A 26,378-nucleotide genomic window follows, 5' to 3' on the forward strand; every position below is an offset into this window, starting at 1 on the left:
GTGTTCTAAATATTTCATAGTTTGCCTTTCATTATATTATCATCTTAGAACTCAAGTAGAAATCCAGTTTAATTTTTTTACATGGATAACAGGATTTTCCAGCACATTTATTGAATAGTATTGAATAGTACTTTATTTCTTTTTCTTTCTTTCTTTTTTTTTTTTAATTTTTGGGAGTGGGGGTACCAGGTATTGAACTCAGGGGCACTTGACCACTGAGCCACATCCCCAGGCCTATTTTCTATTTTATTCAGAGACAGGGTTTCATTGAGTTGCTTAGTGACTTGGTAAGTTGCTTTGAACTCATGATCCTCCTGCCTCCGCCTCCTGAGCCACTAGGATTATAGGCATGCTCCACCACGCGTGGCAGTACTTTATTTCTTGATGATCTACAGGGCCATAGCTATAACATACTTAGTTTTCATGTATAAGTGGGTATTTCTGTTTATTTCTGTACTTTTGTATAACAGTCCTAACAGGAAGTCTGGCTAGGTGGTAGACATGTTACATCACCTCATTTTTTTCCATCAGAAGAGTCTTGAATATATTTGGTCCTCTGTTCTTCCATGTAAAATATTCAGTTCATCAAGTTGAATTGTGATTACTATTATAATGAATTTTTACAAAGAGTGAGCATCTTTACAGTATTAACTTTCTCTGTTCATGATTGTGGCATTTCTTTATATTAATTTTGGTCTTATTTATTCAACAAAGGAACAAATATTTTTTAAGAACTCATTTTTGTTGGTATCATGTCATATCTTTTGTAAGCTTTATTTTCCAGATTACTTCTGGCATAAGACATGCAGTTAGCATTTGTATATTGAGATGTTTAGTAACATTTCAGAATTTTTATTGATTCTAATAACCCCACAACCACCACACACACACACACACACTGGGGTTTGAATCCAGAGGTACTTTACCACAGAACTATATTCCTAAAAAATGCGGGTACCAGAGATTGAAATCAGGGGCACTCAACAACTGAGCCACATACCCAGCCCTATTTTGTATTTTATTTAGAGACAGGGTCTCACTTAGTTGCTTAGCATCTTGCTGTTGCTGAAACTGGCTTTGAATTCTTGATTCTGGGATTCTTCTGCCTCAGCCTCCTAAGCTGCTGGGATTGCAGACACATGCCACTGCCTGGCTCCTACCCCATTTTTATTTATTATTTTGAGACAAGTTCTTGCTTAGTGGCTGAGGGCCTCACTAAGTTCCTGAAGCTGACCTCAAACTAATGATCCTCCTACATCAGCCTCCTGAGTTGTTGGGATTATAGGCACACCACTACTGTGCCCAGCTGATAGTTTGTCTTCAGAGTGTTTGATTTTCTATGGATGATGATATCTGCTCTGAATAATGAGAATTTGCATTTTTCTTTACAATCTTTATAATTTGTATTTCTGTTATTGTTTATTTTTTCCTCTTTGTATACTGATGAAAACAAGTGGTAATAGAAGATAACCTTTTCTATTTCATCATTAAGAACAATGTTTGCTGTAGGATGTTGAGCTGTCTTTTGTGGGTATTGATATTAATTAAAAGCTTATCTGCATAATATATTAATGTGGTAAATTACATATCTAGATTTTTCTTTTCTTTTTTTAAAATTTTTAACTATTTTTTTAGTTATATCTTCAATTTTGCTAATATCTTCATTTTGCTAATTTATTTTTAAATATTTATTTTTTTACTTGTAGTTGGACACAATACCTTTATTTTTATTTATTTATTTTCATGTGGTGCTGAGGATTGAACCCAGGGCCTCACACATGCTAGGCAAGCGCTCTGCCACTGAGCCACAACCTCAGCCCTTTTTTTTTTTTTTTAAGATTTATTTTGTAGTTGTAGTTGGACACAATATCTTTTTTTTTCCTTTTTCATTTTGACAATATTAATTCTGCTTATCTGAGAACAAGGGAGATCTTTCCATCTTTTTCTTTCTTTCTTTTTTATATATATAATAGCAGAATGCATTACAACTCTTATTACGTATATAGAGCTCAATTTTTCATATCTCTGGTTGTATACATAGTATACTCACACCAATTTGTGTCCTCGTACATGTACTTTGGATAATAATGATCATCACATTCAACCATCATTAATTACCCCATGCCCCCTCCCTTCCCCTCCCACTCCTCTGCCCTGTCTAGAGTTCATCTATTTCTCCCATGCTTCCCCTCCTTATCTGACTATGAATCAGCTTCCTGGTATCAAAGAAAACATTTGACATTTGGGTTTTTGGGATTGGCTAACTTCACTTAGCATTATCTTCTCTAACTCCATCCATTTACCTGCAAATGCCATGATTTTATTCTCTTGTATTGCTGAGTAATATTCCATTGTGTATATATGCCTCATTTTTTTATCCATTCATTTACAATACCTTTATTTTATTTATTTATTTTTATGTGGTTCTGAGGCTCGAACCCAGGGCCTCGCACGCTCTAGGCAAGCACTCTATCGCTGAGCCACAACCCCAGCCCATATATCTAGATTTTTCTGATGTCAAAAATTACCTTGCCTTTCTGATCTGAGTCCAACTTGATCATGATATGTCATTTTTTTTTTTTTAATGCACTGTTGGATTTGCTTAGTATCAGAGTGAAACCAGCTTCTCATGTTACTCTCAGACTCATCTCTTTCGATCAGTTTGTATAAAATTGGTTGTTTTGTTTTTGTTTGGTTCTGAGTAGTTCAGTAGGTCTCACCCATAAATCCACTGAAACTGGTGTTTTCTTTTTGGGAAAAGTAAAAATAAATAAATAATAAAATTAGTTGTAGATGCACACAATACCTTTATTTTATTTATTTTTATGTGGCACTGAGAATCAAACCCAGTGCTTCACACATGCTAGGCAAGCACTCTACCACTTTTCTTCTTTGGGGGAAAAATTTAACTAAATTTTTTAAGTGGTTAGATATGGGAATATTCATTTTTTTTCTTTTTATCCCTTGATCGAATTTGCCAAGATAGATTTTTGTAGGAATTTGTCAATTTCTTATAAGTTGTTAGTTTTCACTTTTATTTTGTTCTTCACATTCATAATTTGAATTTCCTTACTAATGTTATGAAAATGGAAAAAGTAATTCAAACAATTATGCAATGTTAAGATTATCCCAAAATTCCATCACATAGAATTGTTTTTTAAAATTTATTTATTTATTCTAATTTGTTATACATGACAGCAAAATGCATTTCAATTCATAGTACATATATAGAGAACAATTTTTCATGTCTCTGGTTGGACACAAAGTACAGTCACACCCTTCATGTCTTCATACATGTACTTAGGGTAATGATGTCCATCTCATTCCACCATGTTTCTTACCCCTTTGCCCCCTCCCTTCCCCTCCTTCTCCTTTGCTCTATCTAATGTTCCTCCATTCCTCCCCTGCTCCCTCACCCCACCCGCAATCCTTACTATGTATCAGCATTCACATATCGGAGAAAACATTTGGCATTTGGTTTTTTGGAATTGGTTCACTTAGTATGATATTCTTCAACTCTACATTTACCTGCAAATGCCATGATTTTATTCTCTTTTAATGCTGAATAATATTCCATTGTGTATATATACCACATTTTCTATATCCATTCACTGAAGGTCATCTAGGTTGGTTCCACAATTTAGCTGTTGTGAATTATGCTGCTATAAACATTGATGTGTTTGTATCACTGTAGTATGCTGTTTTTAAGTCAGATGTTTTTAAGTCCTTTGGGTATAAACTGAGGAGTGGGATAGCTGGGTCAAATGGTGGATCCATTCCACGTTTTCCAAGGAATCACCATACTTCTTTCCATATTGGTTGCATCAATTTGCAGTCCCACCAGCAATGTATGAATGTGCCTTTTCGCCCACATCCTCACCAACACTTATTGTTGTTTGTATTCTTAATAGCTGCCATTCTGACTAGAGTGAGATAAAATCTTTAGGAGTGGTTTTGATTTGCATTTCTCTAATTGCTATGCATGATGAACAGTTTTTCATATATTTGTTGATTGATTGTGTATCCTCTTCTGAGAACTGTCTGTTCAGTTCCTTGGCCCATCTATTGATTGGGTTATTTGTTTTTTTGGTGTTAAGATTTTTGAGTTCTTGATATATCCTAAAGATTAGTGTGTAGTAAAAATTTGCTCCCATTCTCTAGGCTCTCTATTCACCTCACTGATTGTTTCTTTTGCTGAGAAGAAGCTTGAATTGTGTTATCATTTGAGTGACGGTCTTTCTTGGCATCTTTTGATTCACATGTAGGACTTTAAAAAATTCTAATTATGGAATTTTAATACTTGTTGAAAAAGCAAAAAATTAGATGTGAACCAAAATACTTGTAATTTCATCTTCTAATAGTTTCAGTATACTTTTTTCTAGGTTTTAAAGCATAAATTAGACTTAAAATAATTGCTTTTCATTAATGTTATGAGCCATTTCTTATGTCCTTAACTGGTACACAGTGGAGAAATGGTTCAGTAAATCAATTTACTATTTATTCTACTATTTTAAGTAACGCTATAGCAAGCTTTCTTTTACGTAAATCACCATGTGACTTTTCTGTTCAGTAGACATTCCTAAGGAAGTTAGTTTAATTTTTAGTTAACCCTTCAAGCATTTCCCCCCTCCATTAGGCTTCTTTCACAGCTGCTTTTCCATAAATCAGGCAATCGTTTTTGAAAGAGTGGTTAACTCTTAGAGAGAAGGATGGAAAGTAATTCCAGAACAGTTCAAACAATATTAGAAGTCTTTTTTAATAATTCTCTTTGTACCATATAAGACTTCTTTCTTGTAACTTACATAAAGAACACTTAAAATAAAATGGTCTTTTAAAACTTGCAAAATAGAATCAGGATAAAATTAAAACTAGAAGAAAAGAATAGCTCTGACACACTAGACTATATTCTGTGTGTGTTTCCAAACTCTTGTCCTTGCACATTTGGCTTCTTTGATATCACACATTCCTGGTATTTCTTCTGTGTCAGTGTTTTCCTCAAGCCCCTATGTGGGCTCTGTCTTTGTCCTTATTTTATTTTTATTCATTTTTTTGTGGTGCTGGGCATCAAACTAGGGCCGCTTGCATGCCAGATAAGCACTCTGCCACTGGACTTGTACTCCCTCTTCTGTCCTTATTTTTTTTTACCAACACCTTACTTTTAAGTGAATGCTCCTGGTTTTATGATTTTAAAATTAAATATATATATAACTATGCCACATTTGTATTTCCAACCCTCTTCCCTAGATTGCAGATATATATCAGTTAATTGAACATCTCACTTGAATTTTTTATTTACATCTTGCACTGAACATGTCCAAAAGAGAAACCTTCCTTTCCTTGTACATGTTATTTCATTTAGTCTTTAGCATTTTAGGAAATAGACCACCATCTTTCCAGATGCTCAAGATAAAATTTCAGATGCCACCTTTGCTTTCTCTTTTCCCTCAGACTTTCAGTTTCCTTCCTTCAAAGTCTTCACTTAGTCTGGCCACTTGTCAACATCTCCCTGCTGGCCCAAGTCACCATCATACTTTGCAGTGCAGGCAGTGTGCTTTTCTTTTAAAGAGCTGTATCATGTGTTATCATCACTGTTTATAACATTGCAGTGGCTTTTTGCTGCAATTAGAAGAAAACCTAGTCTCCTTTCAAGGCTCTCTGAATCTGTTTTTTCCTGCCACCCCCATCCTCACCTCAGGTTCTTTCATGACCTATCCCTATATACTCCAGGTTCACCAGCATTCTTTCTGTTGTGTGAAATTCCTAGCTTATTCCTCCCTCCTGGCTTTTGCAACTTTTAAAGGTAAAATGACTTTTTAGCAAATTAGCTCTGCCCAGGGAGATTTTGTACCACAAATAGCTCTATAAATTAGCCTGTTGATGTGGATCATCTCTCTTACCTGTTTCTCTGAAATTTTTCCCTTATTTTTAGTAGTTTAATTTTGGTATAAAACTTTAACCCCGAAACAGCAGTTCTTCATGAATAAGAAAGAATGGGGAAAAAGGAAATTAGGAATAGCAAGCTTAGTAATTTCACTAAGACTATGCAGAAAATTGTGTGTGTGTGTAGCATCATGGTTTGGTTAATGTTCGAATCACCTAGCTCCAACACCATCCAAAAAAAAAAAAGGAAAAGAAAATAGGTAGAAAGTGCCCATTTTATCTTTTTATTCGAACAGTTTTTTCTTCTTTTTTTTTTTAAGTTGTAGTTGGACACAGTACCTTTATTTATTTTATTTTATTTGTATGTGGTGCTGAGATCGAACCCAGGGCCTCACACATGCTAGGCAAGCACTATACTGCTGAGCCACAACCCCAGGCCCACATGTTTTCTTCTTTACTTTAGAAAAATGTTAGTGACTCTTTTTGCTTGAAAATACATGCTCCAGGGCTGGGGTTGTGGCTCAGTGATAGAGCGCTGGCCTAGCACGTGCCAGGCGCTGGGTTCAATCCTCGGTAACACATAAAAATAAATAAATAAATACATACATACATAAATACATAAATAAATAAAGGTATTGTGTCCAACTACAACTAAAAAAAAAAAATTAAAAGAAAATACATGCTCCAAAATGTCCTGAACAGGTAGTCTTCTAAAATAAACAGTAATTTCAGATTGCCTAACAATTATTTAGACTAAGTTAGAAAAAGTTTAGAAGTTTAATTAAAACAATAAGAATCATCATTTTTTTTAAGGAACAACTTATAAACTGTGTGATTCTTTATGATGCCCATTTCTTTCTTTGGATATTTGTTTTATGAATGTTCTTTTTTTTTTTTTTAGCTTGATAAGGATGATATGGTATACATGGAAGCATATGATAAGTTGTTGGAGTCCTGGCTAACTTTGGTCCAAGATGACAAACATTTCCACAAAGGCTTTTTTACCCAACATGCAGTTCAAGTTTTTAATTCCTATATTCACTGCCACCTAGCTGCTCCAGATGGCACAAGGAATTTGGTAAGTTTTAAGCCAGGCGGTAATTAAGAATCATCATAGACTGTTTCATCTTAAGTAGTATATAAAACTAGACATTTAAGATAGGCCCCCTGAGAAAATTTGCTGAGTGCAAAAGTGGCCCTTGTTGTGTAAATGAGTTCTTATATTGGCCGAGGGGGGTGTGTTACTTATAGTCCTCTCCTTTCATCTTTCATTTTCCTACCTTTGTCTTGCTAGTTGTGCAGTGCTAATGAATGATTTCTTATATCCAAAGGACCAGGAATGTGAAAAGATCATTTTATTGACAAGTGAAGTTCTCCAGTGTGGGAGGTGGGTTATGGGTATGCAGTTAGCTGTGTTTATTTTATGCACTGGTGAGTGATATTTCTACATCTTTTTGTGTTGTGCCTCTCTTTTGATAACCACTAGAGCTGTTGCCATGGTTAGAAAGGAGTCTCTGGATAGCTGCACTGAAGGTTGACTTTGTCCAGCTCTTCTTTCCATATGCAGTTTTGAAGCTATTTTATAGGGCCTCAAAAAATCCTGAATAAGATAGTACAGTTCCTCAATTGTTTTTTTCTTTCACCTGTAATAGACTGCCAATGGTGTAGCCTCTCGTGAGGAAGAAGAAATAAGTGAACTTCAAGAAGATGATCGAGACCAGTTTTCTGATCAACTAGCCAGTGTAGGAATGCTAGGAAGAATTGCTGCAGAACACTGTATACCTCTTCTGACAAGGTACACACAGTCCAAAGAAACCCCATGGAGCAAATATTCTGTATTCACAATTCCCCGGAGAGCACTTAAAGTGTTTAAAGACTTTAAACACCCCCACCCCGTATCCCAGCACACTGGATCAATGGACAGAAACATACTCATGATTCCATTCTTTGGCTTATACATTTGGAGCCCAGGCACTACAGCATAGATGGCAGAGAGATTATGGAAAGCATGGTATGAGAAACAATTTGACCCATATCATAAAAAGTTGGAATAACCAATTTTCAAATGCGTGTTGTAAACCTTGATTGTTTGTAAAGCATTGTTTTCCTTCTGTGTCATAAATAGTAAATTAGATTCCTATGGTGCTATGACAACAATTGTGTACTATAATACTTTTGTATATTTGTTTTTTGTGCTAACATCTTAATTTATATTATCTAGTATAGGGAAGTTATAAATTGTTCTTCATCTTTGTGGTTGAACTTCATGAAGCTAATTGTTTTGTTTTTTCCTCTTTTTTAGTTTATTAGAAGAAAGAGTAACAAGACTCCATGGTCAGTTACAGCGACATCAGCAACAATTACTTGCTTCACCTGGTTCAAGCACCATTGATAACAAAATGCTTGATGATCTCTATGAAGATATTCACTGGCTTATTTTAGTTACAGGTTGGTTAGTTTTTCTTTTTAAAATGTAGTTGTCAACAGTTTAAGCTCTAAAAGAAGCTTGATATATTAAAAACAGTAGTTTATTTATAATATTGGACAAAATTTGGGTATAGTGTTATTTGCCACAGAGCTTTGGATGTATTTTTTGTTTTTTTTTAAATACTGGCTAACATGTATTCATTGCCTATTGCACACCAAGTGTTTCATGTGGATCTCATCATACTCTACCAAAATCGTACTGTTAAGTATTGTTACTGTTACCATCATCATCATTATCCCCATCAAACAGACAAAGAAGCTAAGAGTATAAGAAAGTAGACCAAGGTCACATTGCTATTAATTTTTGGAGCCAGAGTGCAAATGTAGGCCGTCTGGCTTTTAGGATTTTCTTCCTTAACCACCATACTATTAGTGTTTATTTTAAATAATCAGGGAAAATTTTGACTTTTGGAAAGGCATTCTTTAATATTGATTTCTAGTATGAATAATAGAAATCATATTAACTTTATAGACAATATTACTGAAAATTATTAAAAGGTAGTGCATTCAAATGCCTACATGTCACTATGAATTATAAAATTGATGAAGAAAACATTTGTCCTTTGTATTTTTGAGGGTTGATAATCTGAGAAATTGAAAGTTTCTTCTCACCAACTTTAAATTAACAGATTAACAGTTATGATTTACTTTTACATCAATTTATGTGATGTATATAAATCAAATAAAACTGAAAACATTTATAGTGCAATTTGGTAAATGTAGATTTGTTAAGTGTTCATTTTTAATTTTTTTTAAACTGAAGGCTACCTCTTAGCTGATGATACTCAGGGAGAGACTCCGCTAATACCTCCAGAAATAATGGAATATTCCATTAAGCATTCATCTGAAGTTGACATTAATACAACACTTCAAATTTTGGGATCTCCAGGAGAAAAGGCTTCTTCCATCCCAGGGTACAACAGAACAGATTCTGTGATTAGGTAATATGAACTCTATAGCTGTGCTCTTGTAATTTATACTGTTTTATAAATTTTGAGTTGATGGGTAGATGAACAGAGGGATAGGCACGCTGTAAATCGGATACACAAACTAAAATAAAACTTGGAGAAGCCTTGAAATACACAAGGATGGCAAGTACTCAGTATTATTTAGGCAACACCACTGTGGTGGGAATTGACAGCTATTTCTAATACTGAAGAAAATAAATGTAAAATTACTCTAAATAGGAGATTTGGAAGAGACATTCGGTCTAATGTACTATGAACATAGCACTTGTCCACCAGAAAATAGTACTGAGGTATGTACAGGCACCCTTAATGAGGGAAACAGGAATTTGAGGTTCTTAGGAACCAGGTGAACGTTAATATGTGTTTATTGTTCACGAAAGCTAAAACTACATTTCTTTGGCTTTCCTAAGGAAAACTAATTTTTTTCTTATAAAATGGAAATATTTATCTTGAATATGTGAAACAATGAGACCCTGTTGGGGGATTCACAAGGTAGAATAGTGCCTCCAACGAGAGAGGATTCACTTTAGTCTTCCCAATAGTAATGGCAAGTTTTCATAATTTTTAATGGTGACGTTAAGAAGGGGTAAATATGGAATAAATAAATATACTTTTAAAAGTGGATTTGAAAATAGTATTTTAAATTTGAGTATTTTCAATTTAAATTAAGAATACAGTCAGAGATGTCAGTAATGATAACAAATTAGTTGTTTTTTTTTTTCAGTTGCAAAATCAGTAACTCAAACAAGCTGCTATCCCTTCTATTCTTTTCTTAATGAAAAATCATGGGCATCATTTAAATCTCTACAAAAGAAAAAGTGATTTTTTTTTTCCAAGTTGTAATACTAAGCTGATATCAAGGAAATCTTTGGGAATTCATTTCCTTTAAAATAAAACTTTCTATTTGAAAAGTTTTAAATCATTCTCTGGGATTACTATAGTCTTTAAATTCAGTATCTGTGGAAATCAGTGCTTTTGCTTTGGTTTGTTTTATGGTGAATGTTAATTTCAAAGACAACTAATTTCAGGGTGCTGTCATGTATTCTTTGTCATATTTCTTGCCTGGGTAGTACCATTAGGAGTGCTTTCCTTGTATTTTAAGTGCTTTTTCAAATTTTTTTCCAGTCCCAGGTATCAGTGTGGGAGCAAAACATCTTTGTATCTGAGAGCACAGACTATGGAGGGTTGTGCACCCCCCGCCTAAAAAAAAAAAAAGTCCCCATTTTTTTTTAATCCAAAAAATTAAATGTGAAATTAACTGGTGTTTAGGAAAAATGTTCCTTGTTTTACCAAAAACATAGTTCACCTTTATTGAAGAAAATACCATTTAACAAATAATTATTGAGTACTTAACTATGTAGTAGTCACATTAATGGTGCTTGGAATATATCAGTAATAAACAAAATTCACTCCTCCTATAGAGCTCCCTGTAAAGGAGAGATGATCAAGAAGTAAAATAATATTAGAAAACAGTAAATGCTGTGGGTAAAAATGTAAGCAGAGTAGGAGGATAAGGAGTTAAGACTTCAGGGATCATTTTAGTTTTAAACAGTGTGATGCACGTCGGCCTTTTTTAGAGGTGATTTGAGAGCAAAGACTTGAGGATGGTATGGAAACCATAAAGATGTCTGGGGGATAAGCATTCCAAGGAGAACAGCGTCTTATACCAATGCCCTGGGCATATCTGGCATGTTCAAGGAACAGCAAGAAAGCCATTGTGGACTAGGCAGACTGAAGTAGAATTTTGTAAGAGATGGTGTTGGGAAAATAGAAAAAAATTAGATAAGGTCTTTAGAACTGTATAGCATCTTTCACTTTTGCTCTGAGTGAACTGGGGTGCTATTACACAGTTTTGAGCAGGAAAATTACTTGTGTGTGAAAAAGATTACTCTGCTGTATCAAGAGTGAATGATGAAAGTGAAAAGACCAGATATGTAGCTAGTTGCAGTAATTCAAGGATATGATGGTATCCAGATCAGATCAACCATAGAAAAGTCAACCATGAAAAAAGTTAAAAACACTGATTTATTGTGTTGACTTTTAGTTTGTGAAATGGAAATGTAATCCAGGATTGATTTAGGAAACTGAGTGCTGTCTAGAATATACAGTATTTTCAGATAGCATTCTTAAGGAACTCAAGTAGAATTGGGGTATTAATCTTGGAATAGCAAAAATAGAAGATATTTTGATCAGTAGTGTCTTCAATTCCCCTTCATGATGGGATCTGAGGATATAATAAAGTGTATAGGAACACTTGTATGTACCTAGTCTACTGGCAGGGGGCTTCTACTTGCAGAATGAAAGGAAGGCAAACAGTACTCAAGAAGCAAAGGTGAGGAGAGAGAAAACTTGGTGTGGCTAGTGTGTGAATGTGATGGGAGGAGCACTGGTCCTGATGAGTGAGATGAGGTTGAGGCAGGGAGGGTGCTATAGGTGGGCTCATAAGGTAGGAGTGAAACTGGGGGAAAGGATTTGCAATAGATAAGTGAACTTATCCAGTTGTTTAGAGGTGATGTTCTGTGGAAGATAGAGTTAAAGGATAACAGCAAATTGGGAAGCATTTTGTTAGTATTTTGGAGTGAAGGTAGAAAAAGTCGCTTGGGTTTGAGAGGTGTGTCTGAATGAGCTCCCAGGAATATGCTAATTGTTGGATGTGGTGGAGAGGAGATAGAAAGGATGAAAGAATGCACTTGGGGCTCCCCTCTGTCTGCCAGACCACTGCCTGAGCTGCTGTCTATCTTTTTATTAATTTATTGGTACCAGGGATTGGACCCAGGGATGCTTAACCACTGAGCCACATCCCCAGCCCTGTTTATATTTTATTTAGATACAGGGTCTCACTGAGTTGCTCAAGGCCTTGCTAAGTTGCTGAGGCTGGCTCTGAATTCATGATCCTCCCAGCTCAGCATCCCAAGCTGCTGGGATTACAGGTTATTCACCTTTCTTCTACTTGACAAAAGAAAGGTGGACGCTCTCTCATTCTGACTTTACTGTGGGGATTGGCAGGTATATAAAAGATCACAGAGTGCCAAATAAAGGAGCAGGTGCAAATAGTGCAGTGTTTATTAGAATGAGTGTACAATTAGGAAGTTTATCCCATTGCGTTATGTAATATTGAATAGGACCTAATCTAGTGTCAGCCAAGAGATTATTAAAATAATTTTTGATGGTAGATCTCTCTGATTTTTGTCATATACCTTTAGAAGAAATTCAAATAATTGGGTGACCTTGCAGTTTTAAAAATACCTTCTTTTTATTAATATGAACAAGTTTTTTCACTGTTTTCTATCCATTAAAATGAAAAATACAAACCAAATTGTGTTCAATGGTGGCTTATCCTGGTAATAAGTAATATTTATTCAGAGATACATGGGAAAGAAAACACTACTGTGTTAGCCTAGACAGTTGTATCATAGTATGATCAGCAAATAGAGCATGTATATTTATTATATTAGGATAATGTTCTATAGGGAATTGGAAGTGAAAGAAAATTTTGTTCACATTTTAAATAGATGGTGTTAGCTATAAGAACACTGATTGAATTCTAGTATATAAACATATAGTGTTAATGTAATCATTTATTTAGAATTCTGGTAGGCTGGAAATGATCTAAAATTATTTAATCTTTTTTTGTTGTTGTTGTTGGGGGTGGGACACGGGGAGATACTGAGGATTGAACTCAGGGGAACTCAACCTCTGAGCCACATCCCCAGTCCTATTTTGTATTTATTTGGGGTCTCACTGAGGTGCTTAGTGCCTTGTTTTTGCTGAGACTGACTTTGAACTCGCGATTCTCCTCAGCCGCTGTGTTGGCAAATTATTTAATCTTATGGGGAAATTTTGGTATACTAACATAAATGAAATAATGAGGTTATTGGAATATTTTGTTTACCTACCCCCTAAAATAAATTTTGAGAGTTTGAGCACTGTTGTATAAGGAGTTCATGGATAGTGAGAAAAGAAAAGGTTCTAAGATAGAACCTTACAAACCTTCTGACTTAAAAGGAGGAGGCTGCCATTAAAGAATAGGAAAGAGTGAGCAGATGGATAAGGGGGATGTGGAAAATGTGGTGCTGGGGAAGCCAATGGAAGGAGTTTTCTCAAAAGGACAGAGTGGTCAGCATCATCTAGTACTTCTGAGACATTGAAGCTGGAAACATGTTCATCTGATTTCATTCCAAAGATTTCAGTCTTGAGAGTGGTGAGGAAAGGAGCAAAGACCAAACCTCAGTGATTAGATTCACAATATTGCTATTTAGTATTTATTAAATGTATTATAATAAGTTATTTTATTGTATCTTTGCCTTTTGGCTAAAGTCAAGTTAAACATATATATGACTTATGTGCCCATCTTGCACTCCCAGAACAAAAACATTTTTACTTACCTAAATATCATACTATGTTATTGACACCTCTTGGCCATATGAATTATGTAGCGGGGACAAAGACAATATATGCACTTATGTAATCTTTATAGCAAGATTCTTATTTTAAAATACTATTAGGAATCATGTTTAATGGGAAACTGAGGTCTATCAGATTTGGAAATAAGGGCTTGGTACTGCAGACATTCTAGAGGAGTCAGTTCCAGATCTTATACCATAACAGATCTTGTGTTTTATGGTATAAAATCACATGCTGTGCCTACCGAAGGAGTTTTAGATAGTGATGGAATGCTGAAAGAATTTGGCATGCACTCTGAACATTTAATTTTATATATTTCTCCATTTTTCATCTTTAGACAGTAATGCTGAGATTTGCACGTGCAATAATGTCTCTAGTGTTGACTTTCTTCCTTTTCTTTATCTTGTCTCCAACTTTGTCATTCTCATTAGAAATATTGTAAAGCATTTGTCTACAATCCTGTTGATGATATTTTCAAGTATTTACTGGCCTAAACCCAGAGACTTGAGAATAAAAATGGACTTTTAAGAAAAAAATATAATTAGACAACCTCTGAATCAATAAAAGAATAAATGACTTCTGTTTTATACCTACAGGCTATTGTCTGCTGTTCTAAGAGTTTCAGAAGTTGAATCTCGAGCAATAAGAGCAGATCTCACTCACCTACTAAGCCCTCAAATGGGCAAAGATATTGTTTGGTTTCTAAAACGCTGGGCCAAGACTTATCTCCTTGTGGATGAAAAACTGTATGATCAGGTCAGAATGTAAAACTTCTACACTTCCTTTGGATTTATGATGATAGTTATAAAAGTGAGAACATTTTTCTTATTGATTTTTCTCATCAAAATGGAATTGGAACATTTTTCTGCACTGAAGACAGCTGAGAATTCTACTGCTATTTTGTGGCTTTTCTTAGATCACATTCATTATTAGTTTATTTATTTTACCAGTGTTAAGATACAATTACGGCAATATGTAAATCAATGGATGTATAACTGATGTGATTCTGCAATCTGTGTATGGGGTGAAGGTGGGAGTTCATAACCCACTTGAATCAAAGTGTGGAATATGATATGTTAAGAAATTTGTAATGTTTTGAACAACCAACAATAAAAAATTTAAAAAAAAAAAACCATCATGTTATACATGAAAAAAAAAAAAATACAATTACAAAATTGGGCACAGTGGCACATGCCTGTTACCTCAGCGACTTAGCAGTCTGAGACAGGAGGTTTGCAAGTTCAAGACCAGCCTCAGCAACTTAGCGATGCCCTGTCTCAAAAAAATGAAAAAGGCTGAGGATGTAGCTCAGAGGTTAAACATCCCTGGGTTCAATCTCTGGTACAACCACCACAACAAAAAGATAACAGACTGCTATTTGGAAATTGAGTAATATATTCATTATAGTGTGTTAGTAAGAGAATAAAGTTGACAGAAAAATCACATTGGAAAATAAAGAGTGAATTGAGAATGTCATTTTGGACTTAAGAAATTAATAATTTATAAAATTAATGTGAATAAGCACTACTTTGGATTTAGACTCAGTTTTTCTGTGGATTATTTTTTCAGATGATTGATATTTCTGATCTCACAACATTTGTTTTCTCTCTTAAGATAAGTCTGCCATTCAGTACAGCATTTGGAGCAGATACGGAAGGTTCTCAGTGGATTATTGGCTACCTCTTACAAAAAGTCATCAGTAACCTCTCAGTCTGGAGTAGTGAGCAAGACCTTGCAAATGATACTGTGCAGCTCCTTGTCACTTTGGTGGAAAGAAGAGAAAGGTAAACCCATTGTTGGAGAGCCTGGGGGGCAGTGCATGCACGCACACAGACACTCATGCCATGGGGGTGTATGTGTGGGAGTAGTTTGCAGGTCTAAGTCCAGATAGATGCTACATTTTTTATGGTGGTGGTTTTTTTTTTTTTTTAAGCTGTTATCATGCTATCTCAACAAATGTAGATGGGGCTTTCTTGTGTTATAATTGAAGATTGCATTGACTGTTCAAAGATTTGGCATCGGAGAACCTTAAGAGTAACATAAGTCTTATTAGTAATTTATAGTTTTTAAAAAACACTTGAGTGTAGAATATTCTCACTTGATTTTTTTTTTCAGTTATCCTGTTAACATTATTTCCAACTTTAAAGATGAGAACACCTGATACTTAAACTCTTAACATTGTAGAGTTTTTAGTGCTTTCTATAGCAATTCTGAAAATACTTTAATTTTTCTTTCTGTACATGAGTATTATTATTGTTGGCAATACTCTTGCCGTTGCTACTATTTATCAAATTCTTATAATTTGCTAAATATTGTCCTAAGAGTTTCATATGTGGTATCTCACTTAATCAATATCAGTCTCAGTTATCAGTCAGCGTGAGATTGAAGGTTGCTGTAACTATTATTATCCATATTTTGCGGATTATAAAATTGATTAAGTGAGATCAATTAATTCCAGCTGGTTGTAGTTGTGCATGTCTATAGCCTAACCTACTCGGGAGGCTGAGGCAAAAGGATCACTTGAGCTCATGAATTCAAGACCAGCCTGAGCAATATAGTGAGATCCCCACCTCAAAAAAAAAAAAATCCAATTATCTTTAATTTTCATTTTCTTAATATATGTGAAAGTAATATATGTTTTATTATTTCTACCCAAAGGGCAAACTTAGTAATTCAGTGTGAAAACTGGTGGAACCTAGCTAAGCAGTTTGCAAGCCGCAGTCCCCCTCTTAATTTCCTGTCAAGTCCTGTGCAGAGGACACTGATGAAGGCTCTTGTCTTAGGGGGTTTTGCACATATGGATACAGAAACCAAACAACAATATTGGACAGAGGTAATAGTTCTCTCTAATTTAATTGCACCCTCTCATGTAACTCTGTAGTTGCTTTATCTATGTATCTATGGTCTATGGGGATATAAATATTTCAGTCATAGCTTTTTTTGATGTTTTTTCCTCTAGTGAATGTGTTGAAGCTTATTACTTGACAAATAACTCAATTTATCATTTGTCCATACCTGCTTATGTGGAAACATTGAATATTATCAAATGTTCTATATTTTAGGCATATTTTCCCAAGCCTAATGAGGGTCTAAACTTAAAATCTAAGATTGGGGGTGTGGCTCAACAACAGAGAACTTCCCTACCATGCATGAAGCTGTGGGTTAGATCCCCAGCATTGGGGGAAAGATTGAATTATGACATAAAAATTGGTGAAATGGGGGCTGGGTTTGTGGATCAGTGGTAGAGCCGCTCGCCTAGCATGCATGAGGCACTGAATTTGATCCTCAGCACCACATAAATGTGAAATAAAGATATTGTGTCCACCTAAAACTTAAGAATAAATATTTTTTTAAAAATTGGTGAAATGTTTTCTTGTCTTGAGCAAACAGACACAAATTAACCACTTTGTTTTCTGGGGCTTCTGTAAACTTGGTAGCTTAAAAAATAGATGTTTATTGTCTCATAATTCTGGAGTCTGGAAGTTCAAGATCAGGTATCAGCAGGGTTGGTTCATTCTGAGGGCTCTAAGGAAGAATCTATACTTTCTGGTAGTTTGCTGGCAATCTTTGTCGTTCCTTCATAGGTACATGCATCATCCTGATCTGTTTTTGTGTTCACATGGTATTCTTCTTAAGTGAGCATCCACATCCAAATTTCCCCTTTGATGCAACACCAGTTATATTGGATTAGGAGCCCACTCTATTCCAGTGTGATCTCATCTTAACTGATTACATCTGCAATGACTCTTTGTTCAAATAAGTTCACATTCTGAGGTGCTTGAGAATTGGATTTCCACATAGGAATTTCTAAGGGACACAGTTCAATTCATAACAACCACCATGGACATATTATATATAATAAGTTTTGAATTAGGGCTTAGGTGTGTATGTACATTATTGACCTGTAGTCCTTGTGTCTAAAGTGCTCTTAATTTCTGAGAAGGGGCACAGTAGCAACAGTTGTGTGTGACCTCGGAAGTCAGAGGTCACAGACTGTATGTTTCTAGTTTAAATAATTGTATCATATGGAATTAAGATACTGTTCCCATGAATGTGAGTACTTATATTTACAGTACAAGATTTAGGATCTGGAGTTAGTGTTCTTTGCTAAGAAGAGTAGGGAAAGAAAGAGCAGGCAAGAGCTTTGTGTTGGGTGCTCATTAGAACAGAGGTTTGCAAACTGCAGCCCATAGGTGAAATGTGGCCTGTTTTTGTAAACAAAGTCTTATTGAAACAATTGTTTACATCTTCTCTATGGCTCTGTACTTCACACAGTGCAATCTAAAATATTTACTCTGACCCTTTATATAAAAAACTTTGCTGACCCCCCCCCCCCCCCCGTAAAGTCTTAACTTTTTATCTTTTTTAAAAATGTTTTTGCTAATCCTTTGAAAAGAGATGGAATGAAATTGCACAGTTCTGTGAATGGTACTGAAAAACTGATATTTCATGACTTGGGTGTCATTTCTTTGTGTATGCCAGAATGTAGTGTGTATATATATTCCTTACTTTCTGTGCTTGAGCTGCCTCCAATAATTAGAAATCATTTGAAAACTAAATATTGATCCAAGTTGAGGAACTAAATAAAGCGTGTTTAGAAAGTTTATGCTGTACTTTTATAGGTTCTTCAGCCACTTCAGCAGCGATTCTTAAGAGTGATAAACCAAGAAAACTTTCAGCAGATGTGTCAGCAAGAGGAAATCAAGCAGGAAATCACTGCTACGCTGGAGGCCCTTTGTGGCATTGCTGAGGCTACTCAGATTGACAATGTAGCCATTCTTTTTAATTTTTTAATGGACTTCCTTACCAATTGCATTGGGTTGATGGAAGTTTACAAAAATACCCCAGAGACTGTCAATCTCATTATAGAAGTTTTTGTTGAAGTTGCACATAAACAGATATGCTATCTTGGAGAGGTGAGCACTTTCTAGTTTTTATTCCTTCAGGATTAAAACTCTTCAAAGCTCCAATAATGTATTGATGCATGTTTTCTAAAATAAATTTATTTTTCCAAAAAATCCTTCAGGAAAACTTTTAAAAAGAATTCATGATTCAGAGAAGTCATGTCTAATAATATAACTTGCCCTAAAATGTTTTAGAAAAAGGCTAAATTATGTTTTTTTGTTACTGTTAATGTTTCAACACTTAAACAAGTATCATAGCTACTATTTGAATTCAGAGTAAATTTAAACTTCTCTACTTATTTCCCAGCTAGATTCTACCAAATAGAATAATTTGTGCTTGTTTTCTTACAGTCCAAAGCTATGAACTTATATGAAGCCTGCCTTACTTTGTTGCAAGTATATTCTAAGAATAATTTAGGGAGGCAAAGAATAGATGTTACTGCTGAAGAAGAACAGTACCAAGACCTGCTTCTCATTATGGAACTTCTTACTAACCTTCTGTCAAAAGAATTCATAGATTTCAGTGACACAGGTAAAGTATAGTGTGATGGTTTTTAAACTTGATTGTGATTATTGTTTTTATTAAAGCAAAAAATTGTTTGAAGTGAAAACCCTTGAAGTTCAGTTTACAAAACAAATTAAAGTAGATATCTTTTGTTGAAGTGAGGGTAAAGACCAAGCCTTCCTGCTGCCTTTCCTCTTATAAAAATAATGTCTTCAGCTGGGCTAGTGGTGCTTTCCTGTAGTCCCAGCTACTCAGAAGGCTGAGGCAGGAGTATTACTTGAGCCCAGAAGTTTTGGGCCAGTCTGGGCAACATAGTTTCCAAACACCATCTCCAAAAAAGGGTTTCTTTCTTTCTTTCTTTCTTTCTTTGTTTTACTTAGTTACACATGACAGTACACTGACCTTGACATATCATACATTTGAATCAGATGGGGTATAATATCATTTTTCTGATTATACAGGTTGCAGAATCACATTGGTCATGCATTCACATATATATACATAGTAATAATAATGTCTGTTTCATTCTACTATCCTTCCTATCTCCCCAGCCCTCCCCACCCTTCCCATCACTTTTCTCTACCTAATCTAGGGTAACGCTATTCTTTTTTTTTGTCTCACATCTTCATACATGTATTTTGTATGACAATGAGGGTCTCCTTCCACCATCCATGCAATTCCCTTTCTCCCTCCCACCCCTCTTCCCTATGTAGAGGTAATCTTCCCATGCTCTTCCTCTCTTCCCCATTTGAGTCACCCCCCTTAGAGAAGACATTCGGCATTTGTTTTTTAGGGATTGGCTAACTTCACTTAGCATAATCTGCTCTAATGCCATCCATTTCCCTGCAAATGTCATGATCTTATTATTTTTTAGTGCTGAGTAATATTCCATTGTGTATATATGCCATTTTTTTTTTTTTTTTTTTAGTTTTTACTGAATATCAGGCCCTGTTCTTCTCACATAGGATGAAGTAGACAACATTGTTATTCTCACTTTAAAGAGGAGGCAATAGAAGCATAGAGAGGTTAAGTCACTTACTCATAGGTATTTAGGTAGTAATTTGGGATTCAATTTTAAAACCCAGCAGGTGACCATAGACTCCAGTTTCTTCAGAGTTATGTTTTATTGACTTCTCTGTATTCTCTGAAGTGGGCATCCCAACAAACCTAGCACTTTGTAGAGTGTAGTTTGGGAAACCCTAGTGGAGTGCAAAACCCTGAGTTCTAGAATTGACAGGCCACTTAAATTTAATAGCTCATTAATAACATGACAAGAGGAAAGTCAGTTAGCCTGCTTGTTTTCTTTATTGACTGGTAAAATCTACCCCCACCCAGTTGCTTAACCCCACTGTCAAGCTTATCTTTAAGGTAACTAGAACTTATTTTATAAGAGAAACAAACCATATCTAGCATTATGTTGTTTATGTTATACAGACATTTGTGATAGTAGACTTTTTGGCTTCTCCCTTTCAAGAGTCTCTTAAATTAGTGCTATAACACCCCAATTAAGTCATTGCACTCAATCTTTGAGGTTGTTCTTACTCTGTTTCCTTTACTGGTCATTCTCCTTCTTCAATGAACCATGGTTTTCCCAGTATGTGTCCTGTACTAGACACTGTCAAAGTTCACTGTCTAGGAGGTTTATTCAAGTTAACCATGGGTAATATGGTGAAATGGTTTGAAAAGCACTGTCCAAACTTTGCCTTAGCAAATTCTTTTCATTTTGTCCCAGGACCTCATGCAACAGCCGTTCCCATGTTTTCTAAGTCCTTTGGTTTGTGCTTCACAGTCTCAGGGTGTTAAACCTTTTTCAGGTCAAAAGTGCTTCTCCCTCAAATAGTGTGCATTATACCATCCTACAGGGCGTTTGTTGCTTCTTGGAGGCTTAAGTACTGTACTGAGTTAAGAACTGTGCTGAGAAGGAGCTGTGACCCAGTATTAAACCATTTGTACAGTTAGATGATTTACTGTCACAGGTACCCCTATATTTCATAAATCAGCTCATTATTTCAGATTTCTCATTTCTAGAATGATTATCAGTTTCTAGGTTCCCAGTTCTGACTGAAACTATCAGGTCCATCCTATTAACTTGAGAAGTCTACATTTTAAGAAAGTTCCGTAGACATTTTAGATGTGCTGCCTTATCTGGAAGGTAATATTATGTTCTTTCCCAGAATAATAATTCCATCATGTTCATACCTGCTTATATAATATATTAGATCCCCAGCACTGGCCAGTGAGGAATTATAATAGAAATAAACATTTCAAGATGTTAGGAATGATAGGGCTCTGGCCAGTTTGTAGGATCTATTCCTTTAAAAAAAAAAAAAAAAAATGTGGTGCTGGGGATTGAACCCAGTGCTCTACCAGTGAGCCACAACTTTGGCCCTGGGTCTCCTCTTCTTCTTGCCTCTCTGGGAAACCGACACTGTTTCCTCACTGGAGTGTGGATGAAGAATCCTTCCCCAAGTGCACCTTCTGAGATCTTCCCTTGAGTAGCACACTTTCTGTACTAACTTTCCTGAATCCTGTAGGGCTTATACCTCCAATGAAGGGAAAGCCATTGGCATTTTTGGAAAGATTTTTGACCTGGGAATCTTCCAGGACTAATACGTGGTATATTTTGCAAAGTTTCTATTGAAAGAAATAGTAGAACTACTAAAGACATTTGGAGGGCAAAGACCCTCTCTATCATTCAGACTACAGTGTAGCTGCACTTCCTCATGTCACCATGCTGAGAAAAGGTTGTAGAGCAAACAAGAAAGTTAAGCAGTTGAGAAAGAGATTTACCAAATAAAAGCAGTTAAAAGATTAAAATTAAGGGCTAGGCTGTAGTTCAGTGGTATAGTGTTTGCCTCACATGTGTGAGGCACTGGGTTCGATCCTTAGCACCAGATAAAAATAAATAAATAAAGATATTGTATCCATCTACCACTAAAAAAAAAAAAAAAAATTTAGAAAAAGATTAAAGTCAAAATAAAAAATAAAGAAATTGACACCAGAGTGCCCAGGGTAGAAAGAACAAAATAAGGGTAAAATATAAAAATGGGGTGAAAAGAATTAAATAAGGATGTATGGGTTGAAATTTAAAAGAAACCAAAATAAGACTGTTAAAACAGAAAATTTTAAAGAAACAGCATTACCTGGTAAAATAGATGATACAAAGGAAGATAATATTTTATTATTTTTAAAATGAAGATTATAGATAGCTAAAACAAAATATAAAATTTTAAATATTTAAAAAATTAACATGTAAGCCGGGCATGGTGATACATGCCTATAATCCCAGCAACTTGCAAGGCCCCAAGCAACTTAGGACCTTGTTCAAAATGAAAAATAAAAAGGGCTGGGAATGCAGCTCAGTGGTTAAGTGTCCCAGAGTTCAATCCCCAGTATCAGAAAAAAAGGGAACCAAACATGCTGAAGTGAGATATTTAAAGGAAAACTGGAAGTGGGTGTCTGACATTATTCATTAATTGGATGCTTGAGTTGCATTCCTGTCTCCTTACCAGAGCACTTGAGAGTCCTATTCAGCTCATTCAGGTCAGCCTTTGCAGCTCAGAGAGACGTGGAACTGATGGGCAAGCCAAATCTCCTTGGATGGAATAGACCAATCTGATGTTCAGAAAACATTTGCTGAACTTTTCCAAAAATGTGCTTTGGAAAATGGGATTTTTCAAGCAGAATTGAGATTCTTAGAGAAAGTTCAGAATTAGACTGAAAAAAGTTGTTTTTACTTGAAAAAGAATCTTATCATTTTACCTTTAAAGTAAAGAGAAAGGAAAATCATCCATATTTTTTAATAGTATCCAGAATAAACTAACTGTATGTTGCATTTTGGGGAATTTCTTCTTCTTTTTTTTTTTTTTTTTTTTTTTTTGTAGAATTTCATTGGCAGTCATGCTGTAAATATAATTTTAACTTCTGCCTTCCTCCCCACCTTCTGTACTGGGGATTTAATCCAAGGGTGCTCTGCCCTAGACCTTTTTATTTTGAGAAAAGTTCTCAATAAGTTGCCTAGGCTGGTCTTGAACTAGCACTCCTCTCACCTCAGCCTCCTGAGTAGCTGGAATTACAGGTGTGTGCCTTTGTACCTGGCTTTACTTTTTTGATGAGTGTTAACCTTTTCCTGGTCATTAAAAGAAAAAAAAAAATTTCCTGATACCGGGGATTGAACCCAGGGCCTCACACATATTAGGCAAACATTCTATTATTATAACTCATGAATGTATTTAGACTAAAGGGCCTGAATTTATTTTTATTTTCATAAAGAGAATATGAACTTCGGAGATTTAATGATCTTATATCTGTAAGACAGCATTTTTTCTATTTTAATAGATGAAGTGTTTAGAGGACATGAGCCGGGTCAAGCAGCAAACAGATCTGTATCAGCAGCTGATGTTGTTTTATATGGGGTCAACCTAATTCTGCCCTTGATGTCACAGGATCTTTTGAAGGTAATTAAAGCAACAAAATGTGAACTTTAATACTACACATTGATGTCAAGAGCTTTGTAATGTTTTGAACAACCAATAAAAAAAAAAATACTTTAGACATTAATATACCTGTGACTTAATTAAGTGTACATGAAAATAAAATGATTGCATTTCTGTTAGAGTGACTTATGCTTACTTCTTAGTAACACAGGCTCTAGAGTGTGTATGCCCTGGTCCATTAGTGACACATTTTGTCAGGGAGTGCTACAGAAAAAAAATGTCCTAGAAAAAAACATTTCTGTTTGCAGTTTTGATTCCCTCAGTATTTGTCTTTGTATTTTTGAACATTATTCTCAGGCTGAAGGATTGAGAAAAGGAGGGCATTTTCCAAGCTATTCTATGTAAAAATGGGATGGTAAGAAACCAAGACTAATGTAATATAAAATTTTTACACTTCTTGATTCCATTGGACCTGGATTTCACCAGTCAGTACTAGTGTTGTGTAGATAAGACTGACCTTTTCTTACCTAAGTACCATAAGAAAGGGTCAGTCTCTTTTATCCTGAGTTATCATGGGGGGATAAGGGCAAGGACAAGGATAAGGAAGGAGAGGGGGTATGTATGCGCATGAGATTAGAGGGATGAGAGAGTAATAGTAGGAAGGAAGAGAATAGAGATTGAAGTGTGTTTGGAAGGCAAGGAACCAGAAGAATAAGGATGTTGTTCAAAGTAAACATAGACTATCTGGAATTGACTATAGCTTTTATTAACAATCTAGAATATAATTATTTCTACTATGTATTACTTTTTTGCTTAGTAATTAGTAAAATATTGCCTTTATTATAACGTATTTTTACATTTATTTAGGTTTTCCTGTTTTCTGTACGTTTTAAAGAAGTCATTGTGCAGTAAAAGTTTGTCAGTTACTTTACTACATTAATGAAAATAAAAATTAGATACTATTGAGCATCTACATATCTAATTTCTTTTTTCAGTTTCCAACACTTTGTAATCAATACTACAAATTAATCACATTTATTTGTGAGATTTTTCCTGAAAAAATACCACAGCTTCCTGAGGATCTTTTTAAAAGTCTGATGTACTCCCTAGAACTAGGAATGACATCGTATCCTTTAAAATGAACATTATTCTCACTTGGGGGAAAGATGGTAGTTACTTAAAGAAAAGTTCTTTAAATTTGTTTTCTATTTTTATTTTGTGGTTTAGTTTTATCTCAAAAAAAGCTGTCATCTCTATAACTGCTCTAATTTTGTGTTTCTTTTGTTAATTTGCCTAATCCTCTCTTTACATAGAATCCTAACGCAATTGGCCCTTCATCCCATTGTTACTCCTTCATTAAGAACCCATTAGCAATGTCATGTGTCATTGCTGGATTTTTAGTCTTAGCCCCCTGATGATACAGAATAATATGACTTCTTAACACTTGTATGTGTCTTAAGCAGAAATGAACTAAACATCACCACCTCCAGATTAAACTCTTATGGGTCATCTAAAAATACTGGAAATTGTCTTTCCTTTATAACTCAATTAAGATATATTGCATACTGATCTGCACAAACATCTGTATTCATTTCTAGAAATAGTCATGTATTTGATACTGGCTTTTTTTTTTTTTTTTTTTTTTTTAATCTTTTGTAACTGAGTTATTTCAATCTAGTTTGTTCTTTGACCTTCATGATCAGAATGAGTTCAGAGGTTTGCCAGCTCTGCCTGGAGGCCCTGACACCATTAGCTGAACAGTGTGCAAAAGCACAAGAAACAGATTCACCACTTTTTCTAGCAACTCGGCACTTTCTTAAGGTAAGATGTTTCATGAAAAGTCATCCACTTTGATAAGTATAGTCAGTGTACATAATTTTTCAGAGAAGAGGAAATACTTTCTTTTCATGGTGGGTTTTTTTTGAGATCAGTTCTTCAGGGACATATTGTTTTCATCCATTTTCATTTTGTATTCTTAAAAATTGAAATGGTAAATATAATGGGGAATTTGATAATTCAGCTATCACGACAAGTATTTACAATGTTTTTTTAAAAAACATTTAGAAGTCCTATTATGTAATTTCAGCTGGTTTTTGACATGCTGGTTTTGCAAAAGCACAACACAGAGATGACCACTGCAGCTGGTGAAGCTTTCTACACTTTGGTGTGTTTACATCAGGTACTGGACATGCCTCTCTTCAGGGGATTCTTCTTGTTAGAAAGATGGTGGGTTATCAACACCTCAATACTTACAGGATCAGTGACTCAGACTTGCAGTTATATTTCAGTGAGGCAGTATTTCTTATCTTCCTTAATAACTTTTAAGCTTTTTGTTTTGTGTTTATCTGGCAAACTGTTTGTCAGCTCAGAAGCATTTTTCTCCACTGTTGTGAGTCATCCTTTATAACAGTTAACACTCCAAAGCTTGTCCTTAAACAACTATACAGGGAGCCAGGAACATAAACATGAATGAATAATGAATACTTTGAGGAACTAAAATTTTATAAGAGACAAGATGAATAAAATTAGGGACCAGGAGAAGTTTGCCTTCATAAAGTATAAAGAACGGCATATTATTCTTGTTTTATGTTGTAGAAAAGAGCAGATTATTTTGTTGAATGCTTAAGGTCTGAAGCATCACTGATCTGAGATTAATGTAACAAAAGAAGTTAGGCTTGCTTACCTGTCTCTGTTCCTTATTCTGATATAGTAGAATATACTGAGGGTTATATATATATATATATATATATATAACCCTCAGTATATAAGAACCCTGTTGGATTGTGTACTTCAT

The 26,378-nt window shown here is 35.1% G+C and overlaps 1 protein-coding gene across 1 annotated transcript in view; it reads left to right on the forward strand.

The window, feature by feature from the left end:
- The window catches only part of Xpo4 (exportin 4), a 118,374-nt gene that overhangs the window by 87,859 nt on the left and 4,137 nt on the right, over nt 1-26,378 (forward strand). The window contains exons 10-22 of the mRNA XM_027941573.2: nt 6,782-6,958; nt 7,533-7,675; nt 8,183-8,328; nt 9,131-9,308; nt 14,336-14,495; nt 15,354-15,523; nt 16,398-16,572; nt 18,362-18,655; nt 18,995-19,175; nt 23,487-23,605; nt 24,580-24,710; nt 25,288-25,405; nt 25,671-25,763. Coding sequence (XP_027797374.1) covers nt 6,782-6,958; nt 7,533-7,675; nt 8,183-8,328; nt 9,131-9,308; nt 14,336-14,495; nt 15,354-15,523; nt 16,398-16,572; nt 18,362-18,655; nt 18,995-19,175; nt 23,487-23,605; nt 24,580-24,710; nt 25,288-25,405; nt 25,671-25,763 — 2,085 coding nt within the window. The remainder of the gene's footprint in view (nt 1-6,781; nt 6,959-7,532; nt 7,676-8,182; nt 8,329-9,130; nt 9,309-14,335; nt 14,496-15,353; nt 15,524-16,397; nt 16,573-18,361; nt 18,656-18,994; nt 19,176-23,486; nt 23,606-24,579; nt 24,711-25,287; nt 25,406-25,670; nt 25,764-26,378) is intronic.

This window comes from Marmota flaviventris, chromosome 4 (assembly GCF_047511675.1).
Source record: "Marmota flaviventris isolate mMarFla1 chromosome 4, mMarFla1.hap1, whole genome shotgun sequence".
NCBI lineage: Eukaryota > Metazoa > Chordata > Mammalia > Rodentia > Sciuridae > Marmota > Marmota flaviventris.